Source organism: Ipomoea triloba, chromosome 1, assembly GCF_003576645.1.
Source record: "Ipomoea triloba cultivar NCNSP0323 chromosome 1, ASM357664v1".
Classification (NCBI taxonomy): domain Eukaryota; kingdom Viridiplantae; phylum Streptophyta; class Magnoliopsida; order Solanales; family Convolvulaceae; genus Ipomoea; species Ipomoea triloba.
This window is the reverse complement of record NC_044916.1, coordinates 31150641-31175049: the sequence shown is the minus strand read 5'-3', so window position 1 is coordinate 31175049 and position 24409 is coordinate 31150641. Positions and strand designations below refer to the sequence as shown.

The window sequence follows — 24409 nt, the reverse complement described above, 5'->3', positions numbered from 1 at the left end:
ATATATATATATATATATATATATATATATATATATATATATATATATATATATATATATATATATATATATAACTGTATTTATAATCATAAGTTTTAGGGAATGAGACCATATATATATATATGAATTAACACAATTACATTCCATACTGTTGAATATGCAGAGATGGGTGCAATGTGAAAGGGTATTTTGTTTGGTCGCTTTTGGATAACTGGGAATGGACAGCTGGATACACTTCAAGGTTTGGTGTATACTATGTGTACTATGATCACAACCTTAACAGAATTCCCAAGAATTCTGTCAAATGGTTCAGGGACTTCTTGGCATCTACTTAATTTATTACTACTTCAATTCAGATCATCAAAATGGGAAATGTGCTCTAAAGAATAATGTGACTCATGTAAATTTGTATTTTTATAATTTGAAACATTTCAATATATATTTAAGTTCTTTTAAAAATGGTTATATTCTTTTCATTCTAGCTTGTCCATACCGGCACGTAATAGTAAATAAGAAAATGTCATTATTGTGTGGCTTAACTCAATGGTTTAAGCCTTACTCGGGAAATCTTGCTTCTGCGACAGGATGGGCGGGAGTTCGAAGTGATAAAGACTCCTTGTGCGCATAGTGTATACGAAATTAAGGACGGATTATAGATTAGTTTAGTATAACCTGAGAAATCTAATGTATTAAACAAATGTCGTGATGCTATGGTCAAATAGGAAAAAGAAATTTAAAAAAAAAAACTAAGAACAAATGTCATCCTGTAGGATTTTTCTAAGGATCCTAGGTTAATGCAGAGAATGAGGTCATCCAAGAGTGTAAAATATTTAAGAAAAAAGTGAGCTAGAATTTGAAATCTCCTTTATTTTAAAGTGAATATCTCAATTAAAAATGATTTTCATTCTCTAACAAGAATATCAATATATTATAAGTATCATCCTTGAGGGAAATACTTAATATTTGACTTTTTTAGGCATTGCAATTTGCATATATTAATATAAGAAGATTAATTAGCGTCACTTAAGGGGAAAAAGCCAGCACAAATTAACCACCATGCTTACATTATTTCCGTTCTGCAAGCTGTGCCAAAGAATAATATAATGCATTATAGTCATGAAAGCTAATCACTAAAAATAATTATTATATACTGTTTGTAAGGGAAAAAAAAACATTATATTTCCTAAACTTTACAAAACACACAACATAGATGTACGTAGGTGGGAAGGAGGAAAGAACAAAAAGTGTGCCATGGGGATAAAAATAAAGCTTGCCGACTAACATTAATTAGCAATGGCACACGGGATTAATAGAGTTATAACAAAATGAAGACATTTTGTAATTATAATGTACAACATTTTCAATTTGGTGTATAAATTTATTAGTTTTAAAAATACGGACAAAAATAATGAATATAACTTGAATTGACACATATAATTTCTTTTGGATTTAAATTATATTAGATATATAGACAAAAGTGCGAAGTGCAGGCTTTAATATAGAGACACGCTGGTGAGTTATTACGTTGCTTCCAAGCTTTGCATAGCAGTGGTTTGTGAAGCAATGAACTTACGTACATAAGCTTAATTAATTAGTAAAATACTATTCTATTCATTTAATAATGTTTTTCTTTTAATTTTAATGTGCTACTGACTGGCTGTGTCTTATTTATTTATTTATTGGAAGTATGAATAAGCTAAGATTTATATATCAAATATACCGTACCCCCCAACCATTGAAACCTTAATCATATGGTTATTTTAGCAAATTATATATGGTGAGTATATTTGATAAAACTCATAAATTCTAAAATAAAAATACTAAGGCAAATGAATAAGTGTGAAAACAAATTAAGTCGATCTTCTCCTATATACGCAAGGAAATGAACTAACTGCACAACTTCTCATTTTGTCAGAATGGCCTTAAAGTCATCATCATTTTACTCAGATGAAGATAATTAATCATTAATTAAAAATTAGGAGTACAGGTAATAAAACTGGTAAAGAATGAATTGGAAAAGGGAAAAGTTGACAACAGTCCAAATGAGCAGCACGGCATGCAAACATATACTCCCTCTGTCCCATTTTACCTGTCCTATTTACTATTCATTGGTCAAATCAACTCTTTCTTCTCTGCAGTAATTTTTTATTATTTTTAAATTTAATTTTTTTTGTTTAATAGTACTTTTTAATGTAATTTCTAAATATATAAATTTTATATATTAATGCTAAACTTAATAATATGAAAAATTGGATTAAAAATTACTTCAATCAAGTCTCGTTAAACGAACCAAACAACCATTTTGGGACGGAGGTAGTATGTTTTATATATAGGAGGTAGCTAGGGACTAGGGAGTAGAATGGACAAAGCACTACATACTAGTCAAGAATGAGAATGATTTCCCAAGAAACTCAGGTGGGAAAATGGCGAAAAATGGTTGACGATTGGGCACAATCCACTAGATATACACAATCAGAAGATTGCAATCATTCCCAACATATTTATCATCAATATCTGCCAATCACATGATGATTATTTACTTATTTAGCAGTTATCTATGACTAGCTATGAGAGCCAATTCAAGATATTGACCCACCACCTCCAATCAACCACCCAATAAAAAGATAAAGAAGCCCAATGGCAATGCACCACACTCATCCACTATCGTCCCGGAAGAGACAAATTACTTGAAGCCCCATGCTAAAGAGTAAGTAAGAGATGAAGTTGAAAAATAAGTGTTGAATTGCTTTGAAATAGAGATCGAGGGTATTTTGTTTCATCTAACAAATTCTTAACTCTTAATATTCAAATCGGTTAAATTTTTTTATTTTTTTTATTTTTTTAAATAAGGAGAGCATTTTTTTCATCAACAATTGTCAACTCTTAATATTTAAATGAGTTAATTTTTATTTAGTTGTTGGTACTTTTATAATTAGTTTTTATGTGCATATTCATTACTATATATCCTATTTAAGATAGTAACATTATTGGTTATGATATAATGATATTTTTATATTTAATCTCCAACTAATAATTTGGTCATATGTTATCTTTTGATTTCAATGGTAATTCCATAATTTTGTCATATACGTAGAATATGTTACTAATTATACTACATACTCACATACTGTACATTTATATTTATATATTTTATACTTAACATGCCTCTCACGTGACAAGTTCCAAGCAATATGTGAACCATAATCTCTTTTTATTGGATGATGGGGAGATTCAAACCCATTATATTAGTCCATTACGTACCCTTCACATGAGTTATACTGAGTACATGGACAAAGCTATATATATATATTGCAAAGAATGCACAAGTGTAAAAAAAATTATTCTACAATTGAAAATAGAGAAAATGTATGAACACATGGCATAGTAGACATATTCTTATCAAACAAGATAGTAATTTAATTTTCAACTATCATATTTTTTTTTAAAAAAATGGTAATGAATTAAATGACTAAATATCAAATTATGTCAAAGTTAAGATCACATTATTAGTTAATAACTAAATTTAAAATGTCATCATATTCAAAAAAAAATTAAAATTAAAAATTAATTTCTTTTTTCTTTTTGTCAAGGAAAACTACTTGTAGTCATTACTTAGGTGCACACTGAACATTGAATCCCACATTAAAAAGACTTTACGAGATGAGACGGATTGAGAGAATATTGACCAGAATCAAACTTGTAACATTTTAGTACAAAAATACTTGACCCATTCAATCATATCTTTCGGACAATCGCATATTACCTTTATAATATAACAGGAAACATGTTTCCTAGAAATGTGAGTTTATTAATTGGTTGAAGAAGGTGGATGAGATAAAAGGGGGAAAAGATCCTCATTAAATTGTAATTTTGTTCGATGTGCACCTTTCGCGGCAAAAGCCTATATATACAGCTGATACATACGTACAAATTAGATAGATCGGGCAAACCAACAACAAAGAAAAAAAATATAAGGAGTAGTAAGTTTTTTGCCTTTTTTTTAAAGGAAAAATGAAATGCATAATGGATTTTTGTACGTAGTTGTATATATGCAACCAGGCCATTTGCATAAAAAGTAGTATTATAGTATAAACATATTCATCACCCCAACGCCTCTGCTCATTCCACACTGCATATGCATATTTTGCTTCACTCAACAATCAACATACATCCAATTCTAATTCCATCTCTCTCATCATCTTATCTTCCATTCCACCTTTTCTTTCAATCTCCCATTATTATATAAACCCTTTTGGTGCTTATAGATTTATCATACAGATCTTGATGATTGTGTATATGTATGTGTGAATGATGAGAGTTTGACAGAGTCCCCAACAAACTCGATACATTCATCAATTCTCTTCATTATTCTTGGATTCTCAGCTCGATCTCAGACTTTCTTGATCTTAAAACCATGTTGCTGAGGAAAGACATTATTGTTTTCTCTCCTCCATCATTAAAAGCTCTAGTGTTTGTTGTTGCCGTTGTGGGGTTGGAAATCTGTGGGGCTCAGGATATCAACAGAGCAAGTTTCCCCAAAGGCTTTGTTTTTGGAACTGCCTCTTCTGCATATCAGGTTTGCCCTTTAATTTAATTTTCTTTCTCTCCCTCCACTCAATTCTCATCCACATCTTTCTTTCTTTCCATCTATCACTCATTCGTTTTTTGTTTTTCCCCTCTTTTTTGTGTGTTCTTTTATGTTTGAGCTGAGAGTTTTGATACGGAAAAACTCATAAATGTGTGTTATGAGTGAAACTGGTTTTGTGATCGTAATTAGTTAAAGATCGAATTAATTAGTCTATAATTTATTAGCTTAAATAAAAAATACATACTAATAATATTCAGCACTCGCAAAATTAATTTATTACCCATTTTGATACATACTGATGAAAAGCATATAAAAGGGCTAAAAAGCTGTTATTTGCATTAAAAATGAAGTTATGATATGAGGAAATTAGGCAAACAATAAAGCTAAGGTAGCGGTCCATCCAAAAAACAGAAAAGGCAACAAGATTAAGGATGCTTCGATACCTTGCGGGTGGGTCATTTTCTCACTCCCAACTAGGCAACTACCATCTTCTTCTAAACACACCATTCCGTTATGCACAGAGACAGACAGAGTCACACAATCCCTATTCTTATGCCCTTTGACCTGTCTACAACTGTCACGGTGTGACCTTACTGGCTAGTTTTAGAGCGTTGCGTTGGTTGAGTTTCATCATAAACTTGCTATTTATAACCATCAACTTATCAATGCTTGATGTGCATATTTATTAGACTGGGATATTGGGTTCGGGTCATTGTTGTGGGCTGTATTTGCCAAATTTATTGAGTTGGACCTATTCAGTTAAGTTTTGTTTTTTTTTTTTTTGAGTACATTCCAACTTCCTTGTGTAAAGCAACAATGATACCATCAAATCACAAGTTGTTATATAATATTTCATCAACTTTTGTTTAATTGTAAGGCAAAAACTGGTGTGAGATTGTCTCACGGGTTTTAATCCGTTGGACGGGTCGGGTCAACATAATTTGGGTTATAGCTAATATTATGAATTAATCTTTGGTTGATTTTTATGATCCAAATTATGTTGACCCGACCTGTCTCACAGATTGAGACACGTGAGACTGGTGTGAACCTAATTGTAATGGTTGGTCAACCAAAAAATATTAATTACCTTTAATTTAATTAAGGGATAAAAATTCAAAATGATTATAACTTTTTCTATTGCATTTGTCTTCATCCAATTAATAAATAATAATATCCTGATAAGGCAATCAATCTAATTAATCTGGCTGGTCACGGGATAATCCTAACTATTTCTGATGTGATATAATAATAATATTATTATATATGTACAGTTTGAAGGAGCTGTGAAGGAAGATGGGAGGGGGGCAACTATATGGGACACTTTTTCGCATACTTTTGGTAGCCTTTGAACTCAATTATTGTAATTCAACCTTACCTTGATACGATGTTAGTTGCACCATTTCTAAATTACCTAATTTGTATGTATTAATGTTGCAGGGAAAATAGCTGATTCGAGTAATGGTGATATAGCAGTAGATCAGTATCATCGATATGCAGTAAGTTTAAACTATCTATATAGTAATTCAATATTATTATTTTTTTTCTTGAATAATTTTGACATTTTCCATATTTCTTGAATAACTTTTGACCTGCAAAGCTGCAAATAAACCCTATAATTAATTTAATTTTATTTTTTGTCTTTAAATTTGTTCTAACTCACAAACAGGAAGATGTTCAACTGATGAAGGACATGGGAATGGATGCCTATAGATTTTCTATTGCATGGTCAAGAATTTTCCCCAGTATGTTCTCTTTCAAAAATATGTATACATATAGAAAATTGGAGAATATTATTATATGATATTTATTTTATATCCCTAATATGTTAATGTAGATAATGATTAGAGATTTGAACGTCAATTCAATCACATAAATACATATTGACGTCTGTGTACCATGTTACTTAGCAAGTCAGAAAGTTTTGATTTGTGAGATTTGTAATTTTAGATGGAGCCGGAGAAGTGAATCAAGCTGGGATTGATCACTACAACAAACTCATTAATGCTTTACTGGCAAAGGGTGATTCTTTTTGTCTTCAATTTGTATAAACTCTAAAGTGTTTCCCTCATGAATATTGTCTGGTTTGTTTTTTTGGGTGATAATAATAATGTTGTGTGTATGCAGGTATTGAACCGTATGTGACACTTTACCATTGGGACCTTCCTCAGGCACTGGAAGATAAATACAATGGGTGGCTGGACCGACAAATCATGTAAAATTTTCCATCTATAACTAATTCAGAGTCAGAAACTTTTAGTTGAGACGAAGCATAAGTGATTAGATAAAATTTTCAGCAAGGATTTTGCAGCATACGCAGAGATTTGTTTCCAGAAATTCGGTGACAGAGTGAAGAACTGGATCACCATAAACGAGCCACATACGGTTACAATCCAGGGGTATGATGTGGGGCTTCAAGCGCCAGGGCGGTGCAGCATCATCCTTCATACGTTTTGCCAGGCTGGGAACTCTGCAACCGAGCCCTACATTGTGGCTCACAATTTGCTCCTTTCTCACGCCACCGCAGTGGATATCTACAAAAGGAAATACCAGGTAAAATTAAATTAAAACACCATTCTTATTTTATTCTCATTAATCACGGTGGATTATTTGGGTTGTAATTAGAACAGGGTGGACTGTTTTAATTTGCAGCCAAAACAACGTGGGAGAATCGCGATAACAATCGATAGTTTCTGGTATGAGCCCATGTCAAAATCCAGAGCAGACATTGATGCAAAACACCGAGCGCTCGACTTTTACTTAGGCTGGTAATTAATTAATTCTCACATAATACATTCCATTCCGAACTCATGTGTTAAGTCCAGCAATTAGTGACTAGAGAAATGTTAGATAGAAAAGTCCAACAGCCTGTCTCTTGAAAATTAGTACTGATTGTATATAAGGAAATTGTAGTTTTTGGTGTAGTGATATCATATGCAATTGATCCTAACCTATTGAATGTAATGATGCAGGTTTCTTGAGCCTGTGATTACTGGGGATTATCCTAGGTCGATGAGAAGCAGGGTAGGCGATCGATTGCCTAAATTTTCTGCAGCCGAGTCGGCTCTTGTGAAGGGATCTTATGATTTCGTGGGTATAAATCACTATACAACATGGTATGTTACCGACAACAAGACCAACATCATCGGTATATTCCTCAATGACACGACTGCAGACTCCGGCGCCGTTACTCTCCGTATGTACTTCCTTAAAACAATCGAACTAGCTAGATCCAATCACTTGGATCGTAGGGTTATGGTTTTTAATGTTATTTCATTCTTTTTTTCATTCCCAGCATTCAGAGGTCTGATACCAATTGCAAATAGGGTAAGTATAATGTGAACAACGTTAGTTAGTTAGGTGGATAGTTTAGTACCATTGTTGAACTGATTCTGATTCTGATTCTAATGGTGGACTGGACTACTTTGCAGGCTAATTCAGTATGGTTGTACATAGTTCCTCGTGGGATAAGAAGCCTAATGAATTACATCAAGGATAAATATGGGAACCCTCTCGTCATGATTACTGAAAACGGTAATTCTCGATCTCAATCTATATCCAAACTATCTCAATCTGACCTTAAGTATTGGTTTTAGTTGAGACGTGGTGAAACAGATCTTTCAATTTAGAATCTCTGCACTACCCGATAAAAAACTATGTTCACTATAAGTATTAAAGAATGAAGCTAGCATGATTATTTTGCAGGAATGGATGATGCTAAACAGGACGGCTTACATGACGTGAAAAGAATGAAGTATCATAATGACTATTTGACAAACTTGCTAGCTGCAATTAAGTAAGCCTCGTGAATTTGTAGAAACGCGATAGATAAGATTTGCATTTTCTGGAAAATTAAAGGAGATATATAACAATGGTGTTTGGTTTTGGGTTGAAAATGCATGCAGAGAGGATGGGTGCAATGTGAAAGGGTATTTTGCATGGTCACTTTTGGATAACTGGGAATGGATAGCTGGATTCTCCTCAAGATATGGTCTGTACTATGTTGACTATAACGACAAACTCAAGAGAATTCCCAAGGATTCTGTCAAGTGGTTCAAGAATTTCTTGACTTCTGCTACAAATCCTTGAATTATGATGAGGACCATAATTTCTTTTATCAGATGACACCGAGATTCATATCCAAGACCTTCACATGTAATTGGCTTTGAATAGTGAGTAGGGGTGAGTTGATCTTGAGGTTCATTTAATTCTCCCCTGCCGTCTTTTGTTTATTTATATCAAATTAAAAGAGGTACTTTATCTTAATTAAAAGTCCAAACTGATAATTGGAGTGCATATTATTTATAATTTAATACATTATTAATATATTATATGCTCAACATCACTCGTTATCATCTCTTATGAATTTCTTGTTTCATCTCATTTTACCCTTTTCAATACCATAGTTTGAGTGTTTGTGCCTAAATCTGCCTATCAAAGCAAAATTAGTGATGGGTAGACATAAATTTTCTGCCATTAATTAACAATGTTAAAGGTAATAAGAGGAGTGTATGACATAGAGAATGAACCATCAAAATTAAAGCATGTGCTCCATCTATAGTTGGACGGTTCTGATACCAAATTAAAGCATGTGCTTCATTTCAACTAAAAGCCTAAGCTAATAGTTAGACTGTACATATTATATTTATGCTCACAATCAAAACTCATTGAGTCATAGCTGAAGGCCTGAAGCTATATATTACAAAACATAACAAGAATACACAAATGTAGAAAATTATTCTACTATTCAAAATAGATCGAGAAAATGTATGAACATACATACTGCAACCACTCGTGATCTTCTAGTACAAGAATTATATTCGATCAACTCAACCACTAATTTCAAGCAATAGCAAATTAATTAACTATATAACATGAAACATGTATCCTGCAAAAGGGGTAAAAGATGCTGATTAAATTGTGCAACTTTCACGCCAAAAGCCAGTAGTACAATATAATACAGCTGATTCATACGTGCAAATTAGATATATTGAGCAACCATTTGCATATGTAGTATAAAGTATAAACCCCCTACGTATATACTATGTATGCATCACCCCCAACGCCTGCATAATCAGCTCATTCCACACTGCATAGTTTGTTTTCACTCAACAACCAATTCTTATCATCTTCAATTCCACATTTCTTTCTTCACCCCAAAACTTATATCCATCTGCCATTATATTGTGTTATAGATTTAACAGATCTTGGTTATGTATATGTATGTGTTGATGATCAGAGGTTGACAGAGTCCCCAACTAACAATTCTTGGATTCTCTGGATCAGCTAGCCTTAATTTGTTGATCTTAAAATTAATTAAAGTATGTTGGTGAGGAAAGGCATTATTGTTTCATCATTAAAAGTTGTGGTGTTTGTTGCTGCTGTTGTTGTGGGGTTGGAAATCTGTGGGGCTCAGAATATCAGCAGAGCAAGTTTCCCCAAAGGCTTTGTTTTTGGAACTGCCTCTTCTGCATATCAGGTTTGCCCTTTTCTTTCTTTCTTTCCACACACAACCATTTTCTCCTCTTTTTTCGTGTGTTTTTAATTTTTTTTTTTTTTTTTTTTTTTAACGAAAGGGGTGATCTTTTGGTCTTGAGATGAGTTTCTTTAAAGAACATCCTCAAATCTCAATAGTTTGAGATTTTTCTTTGTGATTTTTTAGATGCAAATTAGGAGAGAGAAGAGAGAGAAGAAGGGAAAAAAAAATAATCAAACTACTAATAGATCGCCAAGGTGGCATCAAACCAACTCTTACAAATAGTTGTACTTGAAACCTTACTATTACGGGTGTTACCTGTTTTGATATATACTTAAAATTACTTTTGAGTTCTTGTTGAGTTCCAACTGTAGATGGTTTGGTTCGAATCGTCCGGTTCAAACCTAAACATGGTCATTCATGGATATTTGTTCAACCAAAAAACAGAAACACTACAAGATCTAGGATGCTACGATACATACATTGCGGCAGCATTGTGGTTTCCTCGCACCCTCAAGTGCCATCTTCTTCTAAAATAATAAGCAATAAACACATGATTCAATTATACCTAGAGTCACAGACTCTCTACTGTTGCCCAAAAAAAAAATAAAAAATCCCAAGGCTCCACATTCTGACATGTTGGGACTCCCTACTGATCTTGAGCAACCTCATTAGTGATGAGAATATCCACCTCATCATTTATTATCTCACTCATTTCAAAAAGTATTTTCTCCATAGTTTTAGAATTTTTTTCAAGTTTTTTGTAGACTCACTATTTTACTCCATCCACTATATTTTTATTATTTCTTTATTTATTATCATTCTAAGAAATATTATTATAATTATAATTATAAATTTGATAACAATATTATTGATAATATAATTATGGGATTGTAACTTTTTCTAATGCATTTTGCCTTTGTCCAATTAATAATATTCATAGTGAATCTTCGCATGTCTCTTTCTACTACCATCATGACAAGGCAATCAATCTAATTAATCTTGCTGGTCACTAATGGATAATCCTAACTATTTATGATGTGATATAATAATATTATATGTGCAGGTTGAAGGAGCTGTGGAGGAAGATGGAAGGGGAGCAACTATATGGGACACATTTTCACATACTTTTGGTAGCCTTTGAACTCAATTATAGTAATTCAACCTTATTATCTCCATTTCTAAATTTACCTAATTTGTATATATTAATATTGCAGGGAAAATAGCTGATTTTAGTAACGGTGATGTAGCAGTAGATCAATATCATCGATATTTAGTAAGTTTGAATAATCTCTAACATTATTGGCTTATGTTCGTCTCTTTATTCTTTATTTTTTTTTCTTGAATAATTTTAACATTTTTCATATATCTTGAATAACTGTTGGTCTGCAAGGCTGGAAACCCTTTAATTTTTTATTTTTATTTTTAAAAAAATTGTTGTAAATCACAAACAGGAAGATATTCAACTGATGAAGGACTTGGGAATGGATGCCTATAGATTTTCTATTGCATGGTCAAGAATTTTCCCCAGTATGTTCTCTTTCAAAATATGTATACATATAGAAAATTGGAGAATATTATTATATGTATGATATTTATTTTATTGTAATGGTCAACTATAACTAGTTTATTTAAACAATTTACCGTTTACAATGTCTATAAATTCTTTAAATTAATTTTGCACGTACCCTAATAGCTAATATGCCAATTTAGACATTGGTTAGAGATTTAAATGTATAAGTATTGGCGTGCGTACCATGTATGTTACTTAAGCAAGTGTTGATTTGTGATGGTATGTAGATGGAAGTGGAGAAATCAATCAAGCTGGGGTTGATCACTACAACAAACTCATTGATGCTTTACTGGCAAATGGTGATTCTTTAATTTTCTCATCCTCCTCCTCAATATATTTGTATAAACTTGAAGTGGTTTGCCAAGAATCTTGTAGTCTAGGGACACCAAGTAACTGAGAGATTGTGAGGGTCACTAATAGAGTCAGAAGTACTTAAAAAAACTTCATGAATTTTCTCGTGCATGATTCATGAATATTATATTGTCTCACTACCATGCATTATTATTAATATTTTATTTGGTGATGTGTGTGCAGGTATTGAACCGTATGTGACACTTTACCATTATGACCTTCCTCAGGCACTGCAAGATAGATACAACGGGTGGCTGAACCGACAAGTCATGTAAACCTTTGGATCCGAAATTCAAGCTTTTTAATTGAGACAGAACATTAGTTATAGATTAATGTAAGTGATTTGGTAAAAACATCATTATATTTCAGCAAGGATTTTGCAGCCTACGCAGAGACTTGTTTCGAGAAATTCGGTGACAGAGTGAAGCAGTGGGCGACGATCAACGAGCCACGTAGCGTTACAGTGCTGGGATATGACCTTGGGGTTCAGGCGCCAGGCCACTGCAGCATCTTCCTCCATTTACTTTGCAGTGAAGGCAACTCTGCAACCGAGCCTTACATTGTGGCTCACAATCTACTCCTTGCTCACGCCGCCGCTGTCCATATCTACAGAACCAAATTTCAGGTAATTATGGTTTAGTGACACCAGATTGCACTCCCATATAGAAGGGAGTGAGTTCAACTCTAGTAAAAGCGATATACTGATTCTTTGTGCTTCAGTAGGTAGAAAGCAGTTATGAAATTGTAATAGTACTTAAAAACAATTTGTGTATGTTTTAATTTGCAGGCAGAACAGGGTGGGAAGATCGCGATAGTGGTAGAGAGTTTCTGGTATGAGCCCCTCACAAACTCCCATGAAGACATTGAAGCAAAACAGCGAGCCATTGACTATTACTTAGGCTGGTACACCATACATACGTAATTCTATTCGATCTCACATATATAATATGTTATGTTAGAACAAAATAATGTATGCGCGCAGGTTTCTTGAGCCTGTGATGACTGGGGACTATCCTGGGTCGGTAATAAGCGGGGCAGGCGATCGATTACCTAAATTTTCTGCAGCGGAATCTGCTCTTCTAAAGGGATCTTATGATTATTTGGGTGTAAATCACTATACAACATGGTATGTTGCCAGCGACAGGACCAACATCATGGATATACTCCTCCATGACACCCTTGCAGATTCCGGCGCTGTTACTCTCCGTACGTATATATTATATTATATGTAAGGGCATTTTTGTCTTTTGTTATTTTTTTCGGTTTCAACCAATTATTTAGGACTTTAGGTAACCTATGATTTTTAGTAATCATATTTTTCAACAAATTTTTAGTAAAGTCCTAAACCAATTGAAATCGGATAAATAACAAAAGAAAAATATAATTAAATAAAAATGCCCTTATTAAAATATAAAAACTCATGAAAATGACTAAAAATGTCCAAAAATAATAGTTTAGAATATTAAATGACAAAAACAAGACTAAATTTGAAATTGCCACGAAAAATAAAGGATCTCTGGTAGAATTAACTCAAGTACATAATATATATATATATATATATATATATATATCCAATTCAATCACTTGGTTATGGTAGCTTTTTAATATTATATTGTTTCATTCTTTTTTCATTTCCCAGCATACAGAGGTCTGATACCAATAGGAAAAAGGGTAAGCATAATCCCAACAACGTTAGTTAGGTGGCCTGGATATATATATATATATATATATATATACATATATATATATAGTTTAATACCACTCCATTGTTGAACCCATTTTAATTTGATGGTGGACTACTTTGTAGGCTAATTCAATATGGTTGTACATAGTTCCTCGTGGGATGAGAAACTTACTGAATTACATTAAAGATAAGTATGGGAACCCTCTTGTCTTCATTACTGAAAATGGTAATTAATCAATATTCTCAAATTAAACTATTTCAATCTGACATCAAGTTTTTATTTTAGTTGAGACGACGACGAAAGACATTTTTCGTTTCAAAATCTCCGCACTAGCTACCCGATAAAAAAAAAAAAACAAACTATATTCAGTAGTCAGTTATACAAAAAATATTCAGCTAGCATGTCTGTGAAGCTAATTAAGGTATGATTATTTGCAGGAATGGATGATCCTAAATCGGACGGCTTACATGACTTTCAAAGGATCAAGTTTCACCATGACTATCTGACAAGCCTGCTAGCTGCAATCAAGTACGTAATTTCAGCCTTAGCTTGAGAAAGATTTACATTTAATTTTCTGGAAAGAAGATAATTAATAATCAATATTATGGTGTTTGGGTTGAAAATGCAGAGAGGATGGGTGCAATGTGAAAGGGTATTTTGCATGGTCATTGTTGGATAACTGGGAATGGACAGTTGGATTCTCCTCAAGATTTGGTCTATACTATGTTGACTATGATGACAACCTCAAGAGAATTCCCAAGGATTCTGCCAAGTGGTTCAAGAATTTCTTGGCTTCTTGAATTATGATGATTTGATAAGGTGGTAATTGCAACTACATATATGCTTCAAAGTGAATTGTAAAAAAATTAAATAAAGAAAATTTTTAGTTTAAGGACTATGATGGCATTACCCCATTTGATTTTTGACTCTTAACTTGATTACATTTAGTCTCAAAAGACTTTAATGACAGTACTAGATTATTTGGTCATATGTCACAATATATTAAATTAATGTTTAATGACATTACTAGATTATTTGGTCATATGTCACAATATATTAAATTAATGTTAATTTTTAGAATAACATAGTATTTTCATAATTCCTTTTCTTGCTGAAGAAAAAACATTTATAAAAGATAATTCATAACAATTTCATAGACACTACTTTTCATGGAATATTGGCTTTATTGTTATGTTATGTCGTTTATAGGACCATACACCCAATGTATATTCACTATCAACCCCTAAAACTCAAAGATTTCAATGTGGGATCAAATGTTCACACATCAGTTTGAAAAAGGGGCATCAAGCTCCTCTTTAAGAGGCCGGAGTTTGGCTCCCCCTTATTCCCTTATATATTTTGATGCGGGATTAAATGATCCCACGTCACAAAGCGGAACCACACTGTACACCAAGTACCTCGTTTTTGTATAATAGTTCGTAAGTCACACAAGGGATGTAAACCACACTAGGAATTTGAAGACTTTGGGACAAGCTCGATTAAAAAGTGTTGGCAATAAAATAATCAAATTTGTGACCTCTGGTACAAGAATCATGATCCACCAACTTAGCCACTTCTTTCAGGGCATATTATTATTACTTTACACATATAAATGCTTGTTAATTTTTATTTTTATTTTTGAAAACAAATGCTTGTTAATCAAATTAGGGAAATATTAAAGTTAGACTATATATTAACATTAATACTCACTTTAAGAGTCTGTTTGAAAACCTAGAACATATTTTTTGAAAAATGAATTTCATAAACCGATTACTTTTTTAAAAATTAATTTAATTTTTTAATGTTTGGTTGAAGGTCAGAAAATTATCTTTTTATGTTTGGTTGAAAGTTAATAACTTGCATTTTTCCTATTTGGTATTTTTTTTCCTCCTAAAAATAAAAATATTATTTGTTATATAATAAAATAATAATAATAATAATAATAATAATAATAATAATAATAATAATAATAATAATAAGTGGTGGGTGTGGTAGTGATGGGGTGGTAATAATAATATGAAAACTAACTTGAAAAGAGATGAGTGAGAAGATAAATACTAGAAAATAAAGAATCAGAAAATGTCTTTCTACAAAAGTTTAAAAAAATATTTTTTTTTCCAAATTGAGCATTTTTTCATTGATGAGAATGAATATTTTCATTTGGTTTTCTTTTCCTTGAATACCTAAAAATGGGGAGATCTTGAAAATGAATTCCAAAAATCATTTTTCAATTTCCAAATGGACACTAAGGCTATCCACATTAGTAGATTTTTAATCAAATTTTGAAGAAACTTGAGTGAGGTGGAGGAGAGATGTTATGGAGAGAGAAGATAAAAATACCTCCAGCAAATATATGATTTTTTGCAGAAATGAGGGACCCGCCGGCTACTAATGTCATCCGCTGCACGCACCCGCAGGGCGAGTTACTGGCCCTATTTAGAATTTTTTTTTATTTCTTATTTCTCTTCCCTCTCACAATCTCTGATATTTCCTAATCACACTTACAAAAACTTCTAAAAAAAAAAGATACCCTTATATAAATGTGTAATCTCTTTTTTAAAGTCAACTCTGTTAAACCTAAATCAATATAAATTTCATTACAAATGAACAGATGTCATATTCATTTATTAAATTAAATGAACATGAAGTGCAATCTAAATGAATATATCGATTATTTGAATAAACTTAGACATTTATATAATTTGGTACTAATATGGTGCATAATTAATTTCACCAACCACCTAATTTGAAACTTTAATAAATTCCAAATTAAGCAAGATTTTTATCGTCCTTTAATTATCTAAATTTCCTATTTAATAGTCCATTAGTCTATGATAGAATGACTTAGAATCAACGTAAGAAAACAGTGGCATTCCAATCCTAAAAAGCAAAGGGGGGACGGTACTGCATAAAAAACGTTAAAGATCGAAGAAAAGGAATTTCCATATTCTTCTGTCTCAAGTGATCAAAGCTATGTCGTTGAAGAAAGGCATTGCGTTTTCTCCACCATTGCTATGTACTTTGGTGTTTTTTCTTCTTGGTGTCCAGATCTGTGTGGCTCAGAATATTAGCAGAGCTAGCTTTCCAAATGGATTTGTTTTCGGAACAGCCTCTTCTGCTTATCAGGTTACTTTAATTATATTTGAGCTTTTTTGTTCTCCATTTCTCTATAATTTGCGATCTAGTTTTGCTCTCTTTTCTTAAATTTCATAAATAAATTAATGGAATCCATAACCTCGATCTTAATAATTAAAAAAAAAAAAAAAACTTCCTTAATCAACTTGGTTGAAATCTTATCAACATAATATATATGTTGATTTATTGCGATGTATTAGTAAATATATACATTTTTTAAAATACATGTTATTAATAAATAAATTCGTTACGCTTTATTGCACAATTCGTTCAAAGTTAATTGTCTTAATTAGTCTATTAGAACACATTAGACGATGACGTTAACAAATTTAGTGTAAGTAACATGGTTATTATATTCAATTAAGAATAATAAATAAATACCCTTAGGACATTGGTCTAGTGAATGATAAGTCTTACATAAGACGTTCTTCTCACGCAGAGCGGGGTTCGATCTTTTCTACGAATGTTGGATGTTTAGGCCGGTTTGGGGTGAACTCTATTTACCTCATCATGGGTTTGGGGCGGATATATGGGGAAAACTGGCATGGGCTATCAAAATAAAAAAGAATATTTAATAACTTAAATTATTTTTGGTTAAATATTACTTAGTAAGTTTCATCATGAGAAACAAATGGTGGACGTTCCTAAGTTTTGTTTATGCGATATTTCCAGTTTGAAGGAGCAGTGAAGGAGGATGGAAAGGGGTCAACTATATGGGACAAATTTGCACACTCCTTTGGTAAATCCATCCATGCATACCAGGCCAATACTATCATCAATTCCTTATATATATAATAATTGAGTACTTGTCATAAGTGAAAACTTTTATTAGTATGTAAAGAACATAATAAGAGTAGATTGTACATCACTAATAATAATATAATATATAGTATATAATCTGAATGAATTAATATTGCAGGTAAAATTATTGATTTTAGTAATGCTGATGTAGCTGAAGATCAGTATCATCGCTATCAAGTAAGATTTTCGTAAAACATTATTGGTATTTTTTCATGTTTCTTTTCTCAGCTCCTTGTATGATTCATATATGGGTGGTCTAAAACAGGAAGATGTTGAACTGATGAAGGATATGGGAATGGATGCCTATAGATTTTCAATAGCTTGGTCAAGAATTTTCCCCAGTATGTTCTTTCTTATTTAAAAATAAACATAAATAAAAAATATTATTATAAAAAAGCGTTTTTTTAATCAATATTGTGATATTTAATTACCATGGTAGATGGAACGGGAGAAATCAACCAGGCTGGAGTTGATCACTACAACAATCTCATTGATGCTTTACTAGCCAAAGGTACTTGGATTATATATATTGATTCGTAGTTTAATTTATACAAAGATTCAATTCTTCAACTCCTATATGTTAGTCAAGCTTAAAATTCAATACTTGAGACTTTAGAAACAAAGAACATAAAAATGCTTATTATAAGTTTGAATCCTAAACTTAAAGCCCCTCACACTTATGCCCATGATTTCTGTGATCGAAGAGAGGTAAATGGCACGAAATATAAAAATACTTATTATAAGTTTGAATCTCAAACTTAAGGGCCTCTCACACCCTTATCCTTGGGTTATGTGAGGAGACGTAAGATGTATCTCAAAGCGGTCTACGCGAGCTAAGCACTACACCCTTACTCTACACTCATGTTTTGACCATTGAGCTAGCTAGCTAGCTATTCCCCGGGACAAAAAAAAAATACTTAGGATTATGATTTTAGCTTTGTTTAATCATACATTTTATTATTTTATGTGTACATACAGGAGTTACACCATATGTGACCCTTTATCATTGGGACCTTCCTCAAGCTCTTGATGATCGATACGGAGGGTGGCTTGACCCACAGATCATGTATGTATATATAACTTCTTAACTAAAACCTAATTAATGTTCATTTGGTAAATTTTACCATCTAATTAAATACATTCATCACTATGGATTATATATGTTGGAGTAGGCCGGTTGACAACGTTTTATCTAATTTGTTTTAGTTTTGATTCTTTTTTATGTACAATATGATAAAAATTATGTTATAAGAAGTTACGTTGATGACAAATTAATTTATTGGCAGAAAGGATTTTGCAACATATGCAGAGACGTGTTTCAAGAAATTCGGTGACAAGGTAAAGCATTGGATCACGGTGAATGAGCCTCACACCGTTGCTCTGCGGGGCTACGGCACCGGTATCCACGCACCGGGGCGGTGCTCCATCCGTTTCGCCGGATTTTGCAAGGCCGGAAATTCTTCAACTGAGCCTTATATAGTGGGTCACAACTTGCTCCTTGCTCATGCCACTATAGTTGATATCTATAGAAACTCATACCAGGTAAAATTATATGTATAATGAATAAAACATAATATAATTATCTTAACATTATATTAGTGGATTAAATATGTTTATTCAATTCTCAGTATATATAAAATAGTATAACGCAGAAAAAGCAGCAAGGAAGCATTGCGATAACAATAGATAGTTTCTGGTATGAACCCATGTCAAACTCCACAGCAGACATTGAAGCAACACAACGAGCGATTGACTTTTACTTAGGCTGGTACGTAATTAATTGTCACGTTATCGATCGGCCATTATTTTAAGTTTTTTCTTTAATTGCATGAAATGAAATTAAATGTGATAGATGTTTAATTTGATTGAATTAATTAATTAAGGTTTCTTGAGCCTGTGATTACTGGGGATTATCCAAACTCAATGAGAAGCCGGGTGGGCGAACGGCTGCCGATATTTTCGGCGACGGAGTCGGCTCTGGTTAAAGGGTCCTATGATTTCATCGGAATAAATCACTATACTACATGGTACGCCACCAACGATACCGGCTTAATTGGCCTAATTAGTAGCGACGTTAATGACTCCGGCGCTCTCACTCTCCGTAAGTCCATATCGCCCTACTATACTACGGAGTATTTTTTTTTATTTTTTTTTTTAAATCTCTTTTCATAATCACATCATTTATAATAACATCCATCCCGTGCCTACTTCAATTCATATTGGCTTTAATCTATCTGTTGTGATTTACAGCATTCAAAGGTCTACAACCAATAGGAGATAAGGTATATACATTTGTAATCTCAAAAGATCAGAGTTATTAATTATGTTCGATGAAGCATAATTCTCGTATATAAATGTCACGAGTTCAATTTAATCTTGTCAATACATTCGCTGTTGATGTTGGGTTTCAAGAATTACAATATTTGTATTTAATTGTGTTAATTTACAGGCTAATTCAATATGGTTGTACATAGTTCCTCGTGGGATAAGAAGCTTAGTGAATCACATCAAGCACAAGTATGGAAACCCTATTATCTTGATCACTGAAAATGGTAATTATATTATATTCTCTCTAAAAGTTAATCACATCATCATCAATATAATCATCCATTATATTTAGGGCTGTTAACGAACCGAACATAAACGAACGAAGGCTGTTCGTGTTCGTTTGTTAAGGATTTTGGGGTGTTTGTGTTCTTGTTCGTTTGTTAAGGTTTTTGAAAATTATGTTCGTGTTCGTTTGTTAAGCGTTCGTTAGTGTTTGTTAACATTCACGAACGTATTCGTTAACGTTCGCGAACATGTTCATGAACGTGTTCGTTAACGTTCGCGAACACGTTCATGAACGTGTTTGCAAACGCCCCACAAACATGTTCAAATACGTTCATGAACACGTTCGTGAACACTTAAAAACCAAACACCTGCACATGTTCATGAACACAATTTGTGTGTTCATGAACAATAAATAATCTACATTCACGTCTTCACGAACAATTATATATATATAAAAACATGTTCGCGAACATTATTAAACGAGTTTGTTCACAAACACTACTACACGAACACAAACGAGCTTGTTCACGAACACTACTAAACGAACACAAACGAGCTTGTTCGCAAACACTTAGCAAACGAGCTTACCACTGTTCAGACTCTGTTCGTTTATTAATCGAGCTCTAAATTTTGTTTGTTAATGTTCGTTTACCTTAATAAACGAACATAAACGAACGCTTACCGAGCTCGAACACGAATAGTTTGTCGAAAGCTCTGTTCGCTAAGCCCTAATTATATTGCATCTAAAATTAATTATACCTTAATTTACTCTAAAATATTTTAGTTGACGAATGAATGTAACGAGTGAAATCGATCTCTACATTACATGCAGGAATGGATGATCCTAAAGATGCGAGTCTAAACGACACAAAAAGAATCAATTACCACAATGACTATCTCACAAATTTGCTGGCTGCAATCAAGTAAATATAATTATATATATTCTCTACCGTAGTTAGGGGTTTAATTTAGTGTAATTAAGAAAAGTGGTTGAAAATGCATGCATATATATGAATGGTGCAGGGAGGATGGATGCAATGTGAAAGGGTATTTTGCATGGTCATTGTTGGACAATTGGGAATGGAATGCTGGATTCAGTTCAAGGTTTGGTATAATCTATGTAGACTACAAAAACAAACTCAAAAGAATTCCTAAACAGTCCTTCAAGTGGTTTAAGAATTTCTTGACTACTCAAAAGAATACTGTAGCCCATATTTAATGCTTTCAAAAAAAAAAATAACAATAACATACAATAATAATGCATTTAAAAGATCCAACTTCTGGCCATCCACCTTTTATTGCTTTTTAGTAATTTTTTTTTCTATTGTCCTTTCATGTGTTCATTATGCCCATTGAATTAAATTGAGATTTTGAAATTCACACTATTCATTTATTATATATATATATTTATTATGATAATAAACTTTTAGAAAGAATGAATCAAAGTAATGCATAATTTATAAGAATTCATGATTGATATATGGATCGTCAATAATCTCATTCCCTTTTCAAGATTGATTGTATTCATACGTACGTAGCAAGAAGCTAGAATCTTGGCTTCATCAACGGCAAGTGTGGGTACGGTGGTCAACAGTACACTGAATTTAGTCAACATTCGATCTGTTTGGAATGTCTTATATATGTCTACCTGCAACTTGTAGGGTCACCGTACCATTCAAGTTTTTGTCACATTTTTGTGCAGCTGCATCTCCTTGGAACAACATTAAACCTAATTAATTTTGTCATTTTCCATACCAATCAAACTTCCACCCAACCACACAAACCTTTACTTTAAAATCAATCAAAATAACTGGACAGACCCTCCAAGTTTGATTGCCTCCATAATTTAGGGTAACAGTGTTACGTTGGTCTAGTTAATTAGCGTGTGGTGCTTGATATCAATATCTGAGTTTATTATTTTCATATTTTGGATGAGTAAACATTAACATAACAGAATTACTTAATTCACAATGATTAGAGAGAGAAAAAAAAAAAAAAACATGCTAGCATTTCCCAGAAAATAAATATGAGAAAAAAAGGACAAAATGGTACCTCAAATATTCTGTTTATTGTCATTCGATTTGGGCCACTCCTAGTTTGAGAAGAGCGAAGTTTACTAGGTTGGGTATGACTGATCCACCCCATAAATGGCCTGCTTTGACTTAGTCAATCGAAGCAACTAAACCCAATTATAAGGAAAAAAATTTGGTGTTTCCTACTATTTGGACAAATTGATGGTATTTTGATTATATCAATTATCAAGTGATTAAAAAATAGAAAAAAATCAGTAGTATTCAAAAAAATAGAAAAAGTGATTTTATTAAAAAAAAATCTTTACATACTTTTTTAATATGACGCACCGAAATAAGAGGTACACAACATTCAGTAGTATTTTTAAAGCAATTATTTAATTAATTAGATTGTAATTAATGTAACTAAATGTCATGTATAACTATCTTTTAAGAGATGTCGGGAATGTAACTAAATGTCATTTATAACTATCTTTTAAGAGATGTCGGGAGTTTAAACCCTTTTTCTTGTATAAAAAATCAATTTGGGCAACACACTCACGGGATATTAGAATGAACAACATTATAAGTGAATATTATTTTATGCATTATTAATCTCTTGAAATTTGTATTGCAAAAAATTTACCCTAAATGGATAAATTCAATAATTCTTGCATGGTAGATGTGCATAATATAATGAAGAGTTATATTGTAATTGGTATTGGGAGCAAGAAGCTTGTGGCAGGTTTATCTTTCCAACTAACAAGCCATAATGACACCACATTTGCACACACTCATATTGCACCACTTACATTGGACTACACCCCATCGTAAATTTTAAGGAAATGCCCCTACGCTATTCCTTGCACTACAACTTGTTCCAAATCATCTATATTATTTTTATATTTATTGCTTACTACTTGTTATAAATTAATCTAAAATTTGTTAACTACTACTTGTTATAAATTAATCTAAAATTTGCTAACTACTATATATGTAGTGTGATGGTACATGATCGAACCCCGGTGATGGTGGATTTTTGTGCTAAAAAATATTAAGAAAGTATAAAATAGATATTACCTTATAAAAAATCATGAGTGTTTGTTTCAAAATATATTCTACGTGGATATACTACCTAAAGAATCTATGAAATTCTATGTGGGTATACTTTGTGTTTAATAAAAATATAAAATTATACTCTCCCTTTACCAAACATATTATACAATTTCAATAAACATATGTCACAGTTACTTTAATAAATAAATAAATAATCGTTCAATGGAAATAAATAAACCAGCACCTGCACTAAAATCGCTACATGAGTCGTTGCCAGCCACATGCCCATATCACACCGCTACCAACATTGATAGTAGTCATGATTGATCGCACCCTATAAGAGAAGTTTCTAGAATATGCAATTCTAGTAGTTCACCATCCACATTTGTCACCAACCAATCTACACCGTAATTTATTTCTAAATAAACTTTGATATATTAAAAAAAAAAGTTGAAGCAAGTAGTATTATTATCAAAAATTTAATGATATGTAATTCTATAGATCCCTCCATTCATAGGCTTTTACCTAATATTCTTTTTCCATAAAATTAAGGTTGTTAGAGTGCCAAGTTTGTGTGCACTAGATCAATGTGCTAAGCCAACTCTTATGTCTTGTCAACGAATAAAGGGACTGGGCATTTACTTCTTGGTTTTTTCTTTTGTAAGTATCAGTGCATCTCCTCGTAAGTACTATTTGGCTCAAATTTCCTTTTCCTTTTCTTTTAATTTGGAAAGAACATAATTAAATTTCTATAGCAAAATCATACACTTGATCCAGTAATAACTATGCAATGCATGTATCCGAAGAATGACAATGAATTATTTCAATTGTACTCCTTAATCTCAGTGTTTATTTCACTTGTTGCCACTCAACTAAAATAGTATGTCCTAAAATTTTCATATTCATTTTGTTTTATAGGTGGCTTGGAAAATTGACATATACTACTCGAGATTGTACACCACATAGCTAGTTAAGAAGAGATAAATTACGCTAGGAAGACCTCGTGTGAGAGGCTCAACTGAGAAGGTATTGGCAACAATCGAAATTGTAACATTCCAAGTACGAGAATTATTCTCTACCTACTCGATCACCAATTCCAGGCCCTCATCTCAATTTTTAATCATTATTTTAAAAAGAAAAAAGGGTTAAATAGGCCCTCCAATTTTATGTAACACAATAATGTAA

General features: G+C 32.4%; 4 protein-coding genes across 4 annotated transcripts in view; all 4 read left to right on the top strand.

Annotated features, from left to right (window-relative positions):
• Nucleotides 1-459, top strand: part of LOC116033655 (beta-glucosidase 6-like) — a 5393-nt gene extending 4934 nt beyond the window's left edge. Inside the window, exon 12 of the mRNA XM_031276416.1 lies at nt 164-459. Within this exon, the coding sequence (XP_031132276.1) occupies nt 164-335 (172 nt within the window). The 3' untranslated portion in view covers nt 336-459. The remainder of the gene's footprint in view (nt 1-163) is intronic.
• A 3497-nt stretch (nt 460-3956) lies between these two features.
• Nucleotides 3957-8930, top strand: LOC116032166 (beta-glucosidase 6-like). Its single transcript, XM_031274602.1, has 13 exons — nt 3957-4576; nt 5860-5926; nt 6026-6084; nt 6255-6330; nt 6536-6607; nt 6713-6800; nt 6883-7138; nt 7238-7353; nt 7558-7781; nt 7881-7912; nt 8017-8119; nt 8291-8381; nt 8491-8930. Exons 1-13 carry the CDS (start codon nt 4415-4417, stop codon nt 8672-8674), a joined length of 1530 nt encoding a protein of 509 aa, XP_031130462.1. The 5' UTR covers nt 3957-4414; the 3' UTR covers nt 8675-8930.
• A 978-nt stretch (nt 8931-9908) lies between these two features.
• Nucleotides 9909-14597, top strand: LOC115996696 (beta-glucosidase 40-like). Its single transcript, XM_031236055.1, has 13 exons — nt 9909-10064; nt 11128-11194; nt 11279-11337; nt 11516-11591; nt 11862-11933; nt 12169-12256; nt 12355-12610; nt 12773-12888; nt 12968-13191; nt 13625-13656; nt 13793-13895; nt 14108-14198; nt 14299-14597. The coding sequence occupies exons 1-13, from the start codon at nt 9909-9911 to the stop codon at nt 14468-14470; spliced, it is 1512 nt and encodes a 503-aa protein (XP_031091915.1). The 3' UTR covers nt 14471-14597.
• Nucleotides 14598-16620: 2023 nt separating this feature from the next.
• On the top strand, nt 16621-21422 carry LOC116033540 (beta-glucosidase 40-like). The gene is made up of 13 exons (XM_031276292.1): nt 16621-16796; nt 17478-17544; nt 17725-17783; nt 17872-17947; nt 18046-18117; nt 18585-18672; nt 18893-19148; nt 19259-19374; nt 19490-19707; nt 19857-19888; nt 20056-20158; nt 20992-21082; nt 21183-21422. Exons 1-13 carry the CDS (start codon nt 16644-16646, stop codon nt 21376-21378), a joined length of 1527 nt encoding a protein of 508 aa, XP_031132152.1. The 5' UTR covers nt 16621-16643; the 3' UTR covers nt 21379-21422.
• The last annotated feature ends 2987 nt before the right edge of the window (nt 21423-24409 follow it).

Bases quoted from the DNA above. Each gene is read 5' to 3' on its own strand.
- LOC116032166 (XM_031274602.1), top strand. From the start codon at position 4,415: ATGTTGCTGAGGAAAGACATTATTGTTTTCTCTCCTCCATCATTAAAA. The intron at 4,577-5,859 runs GTTTGCCCTTTA...ATATATGTACAG, and splicing joins CTGCCTCTTCTGCATATCAG to TTTGAAGGAGCTGTGAAGGA. The intron at 8,382-8,490 runs GTAAGCCTCGTG...AAATGCATGCAG, and splicing joins AACTTGCTAGCTGCAATTAA to AGAGGATGGGTGCAATGTGA.
- LOC115996696 (XM_031236055.1), top strand. From the start codon at position 9,909: ATGTTGGTGAGGAAAGGCATTATTGTTTCATCATTAAAAGTTGTGGTG. The intron at 11,934-12,168 runs GTGATTCTTTAA...ATGTGTGTGCAG, and splicing joins TGATGCTTTACTGGCAAATG to GTATTGAACCGTATGTGACA. The intron at 14,199-14,298 runs GTACGTAATTTC...TTGAAAATGCAG, and splicing joins AGCCTGCTAGCTGCAATCAA to AGAGGATGGGTGCAATGTGA.
- LOC116033540 (XM_031276292.1), top strand. From the start codon at position 16,644: ATGTCGTTGAAGAAAGGCATTGCGTTTTCTCCACCATTGCTATGTACT. The intron at 19,889-20,055 runs GTATATACATTT...GTTAATTTACAG, and splicing joins TACAACCAATAGGAGATAAG to GCTAATTCAATATGGTTGTA. The intron at 21,083-21,182 runs GTAAATATAATT...TGAATGGTGCAG, and splicing joins AATTTGCTGGCTGCAATCAA to GGAGGATGGATGCAATGTGA.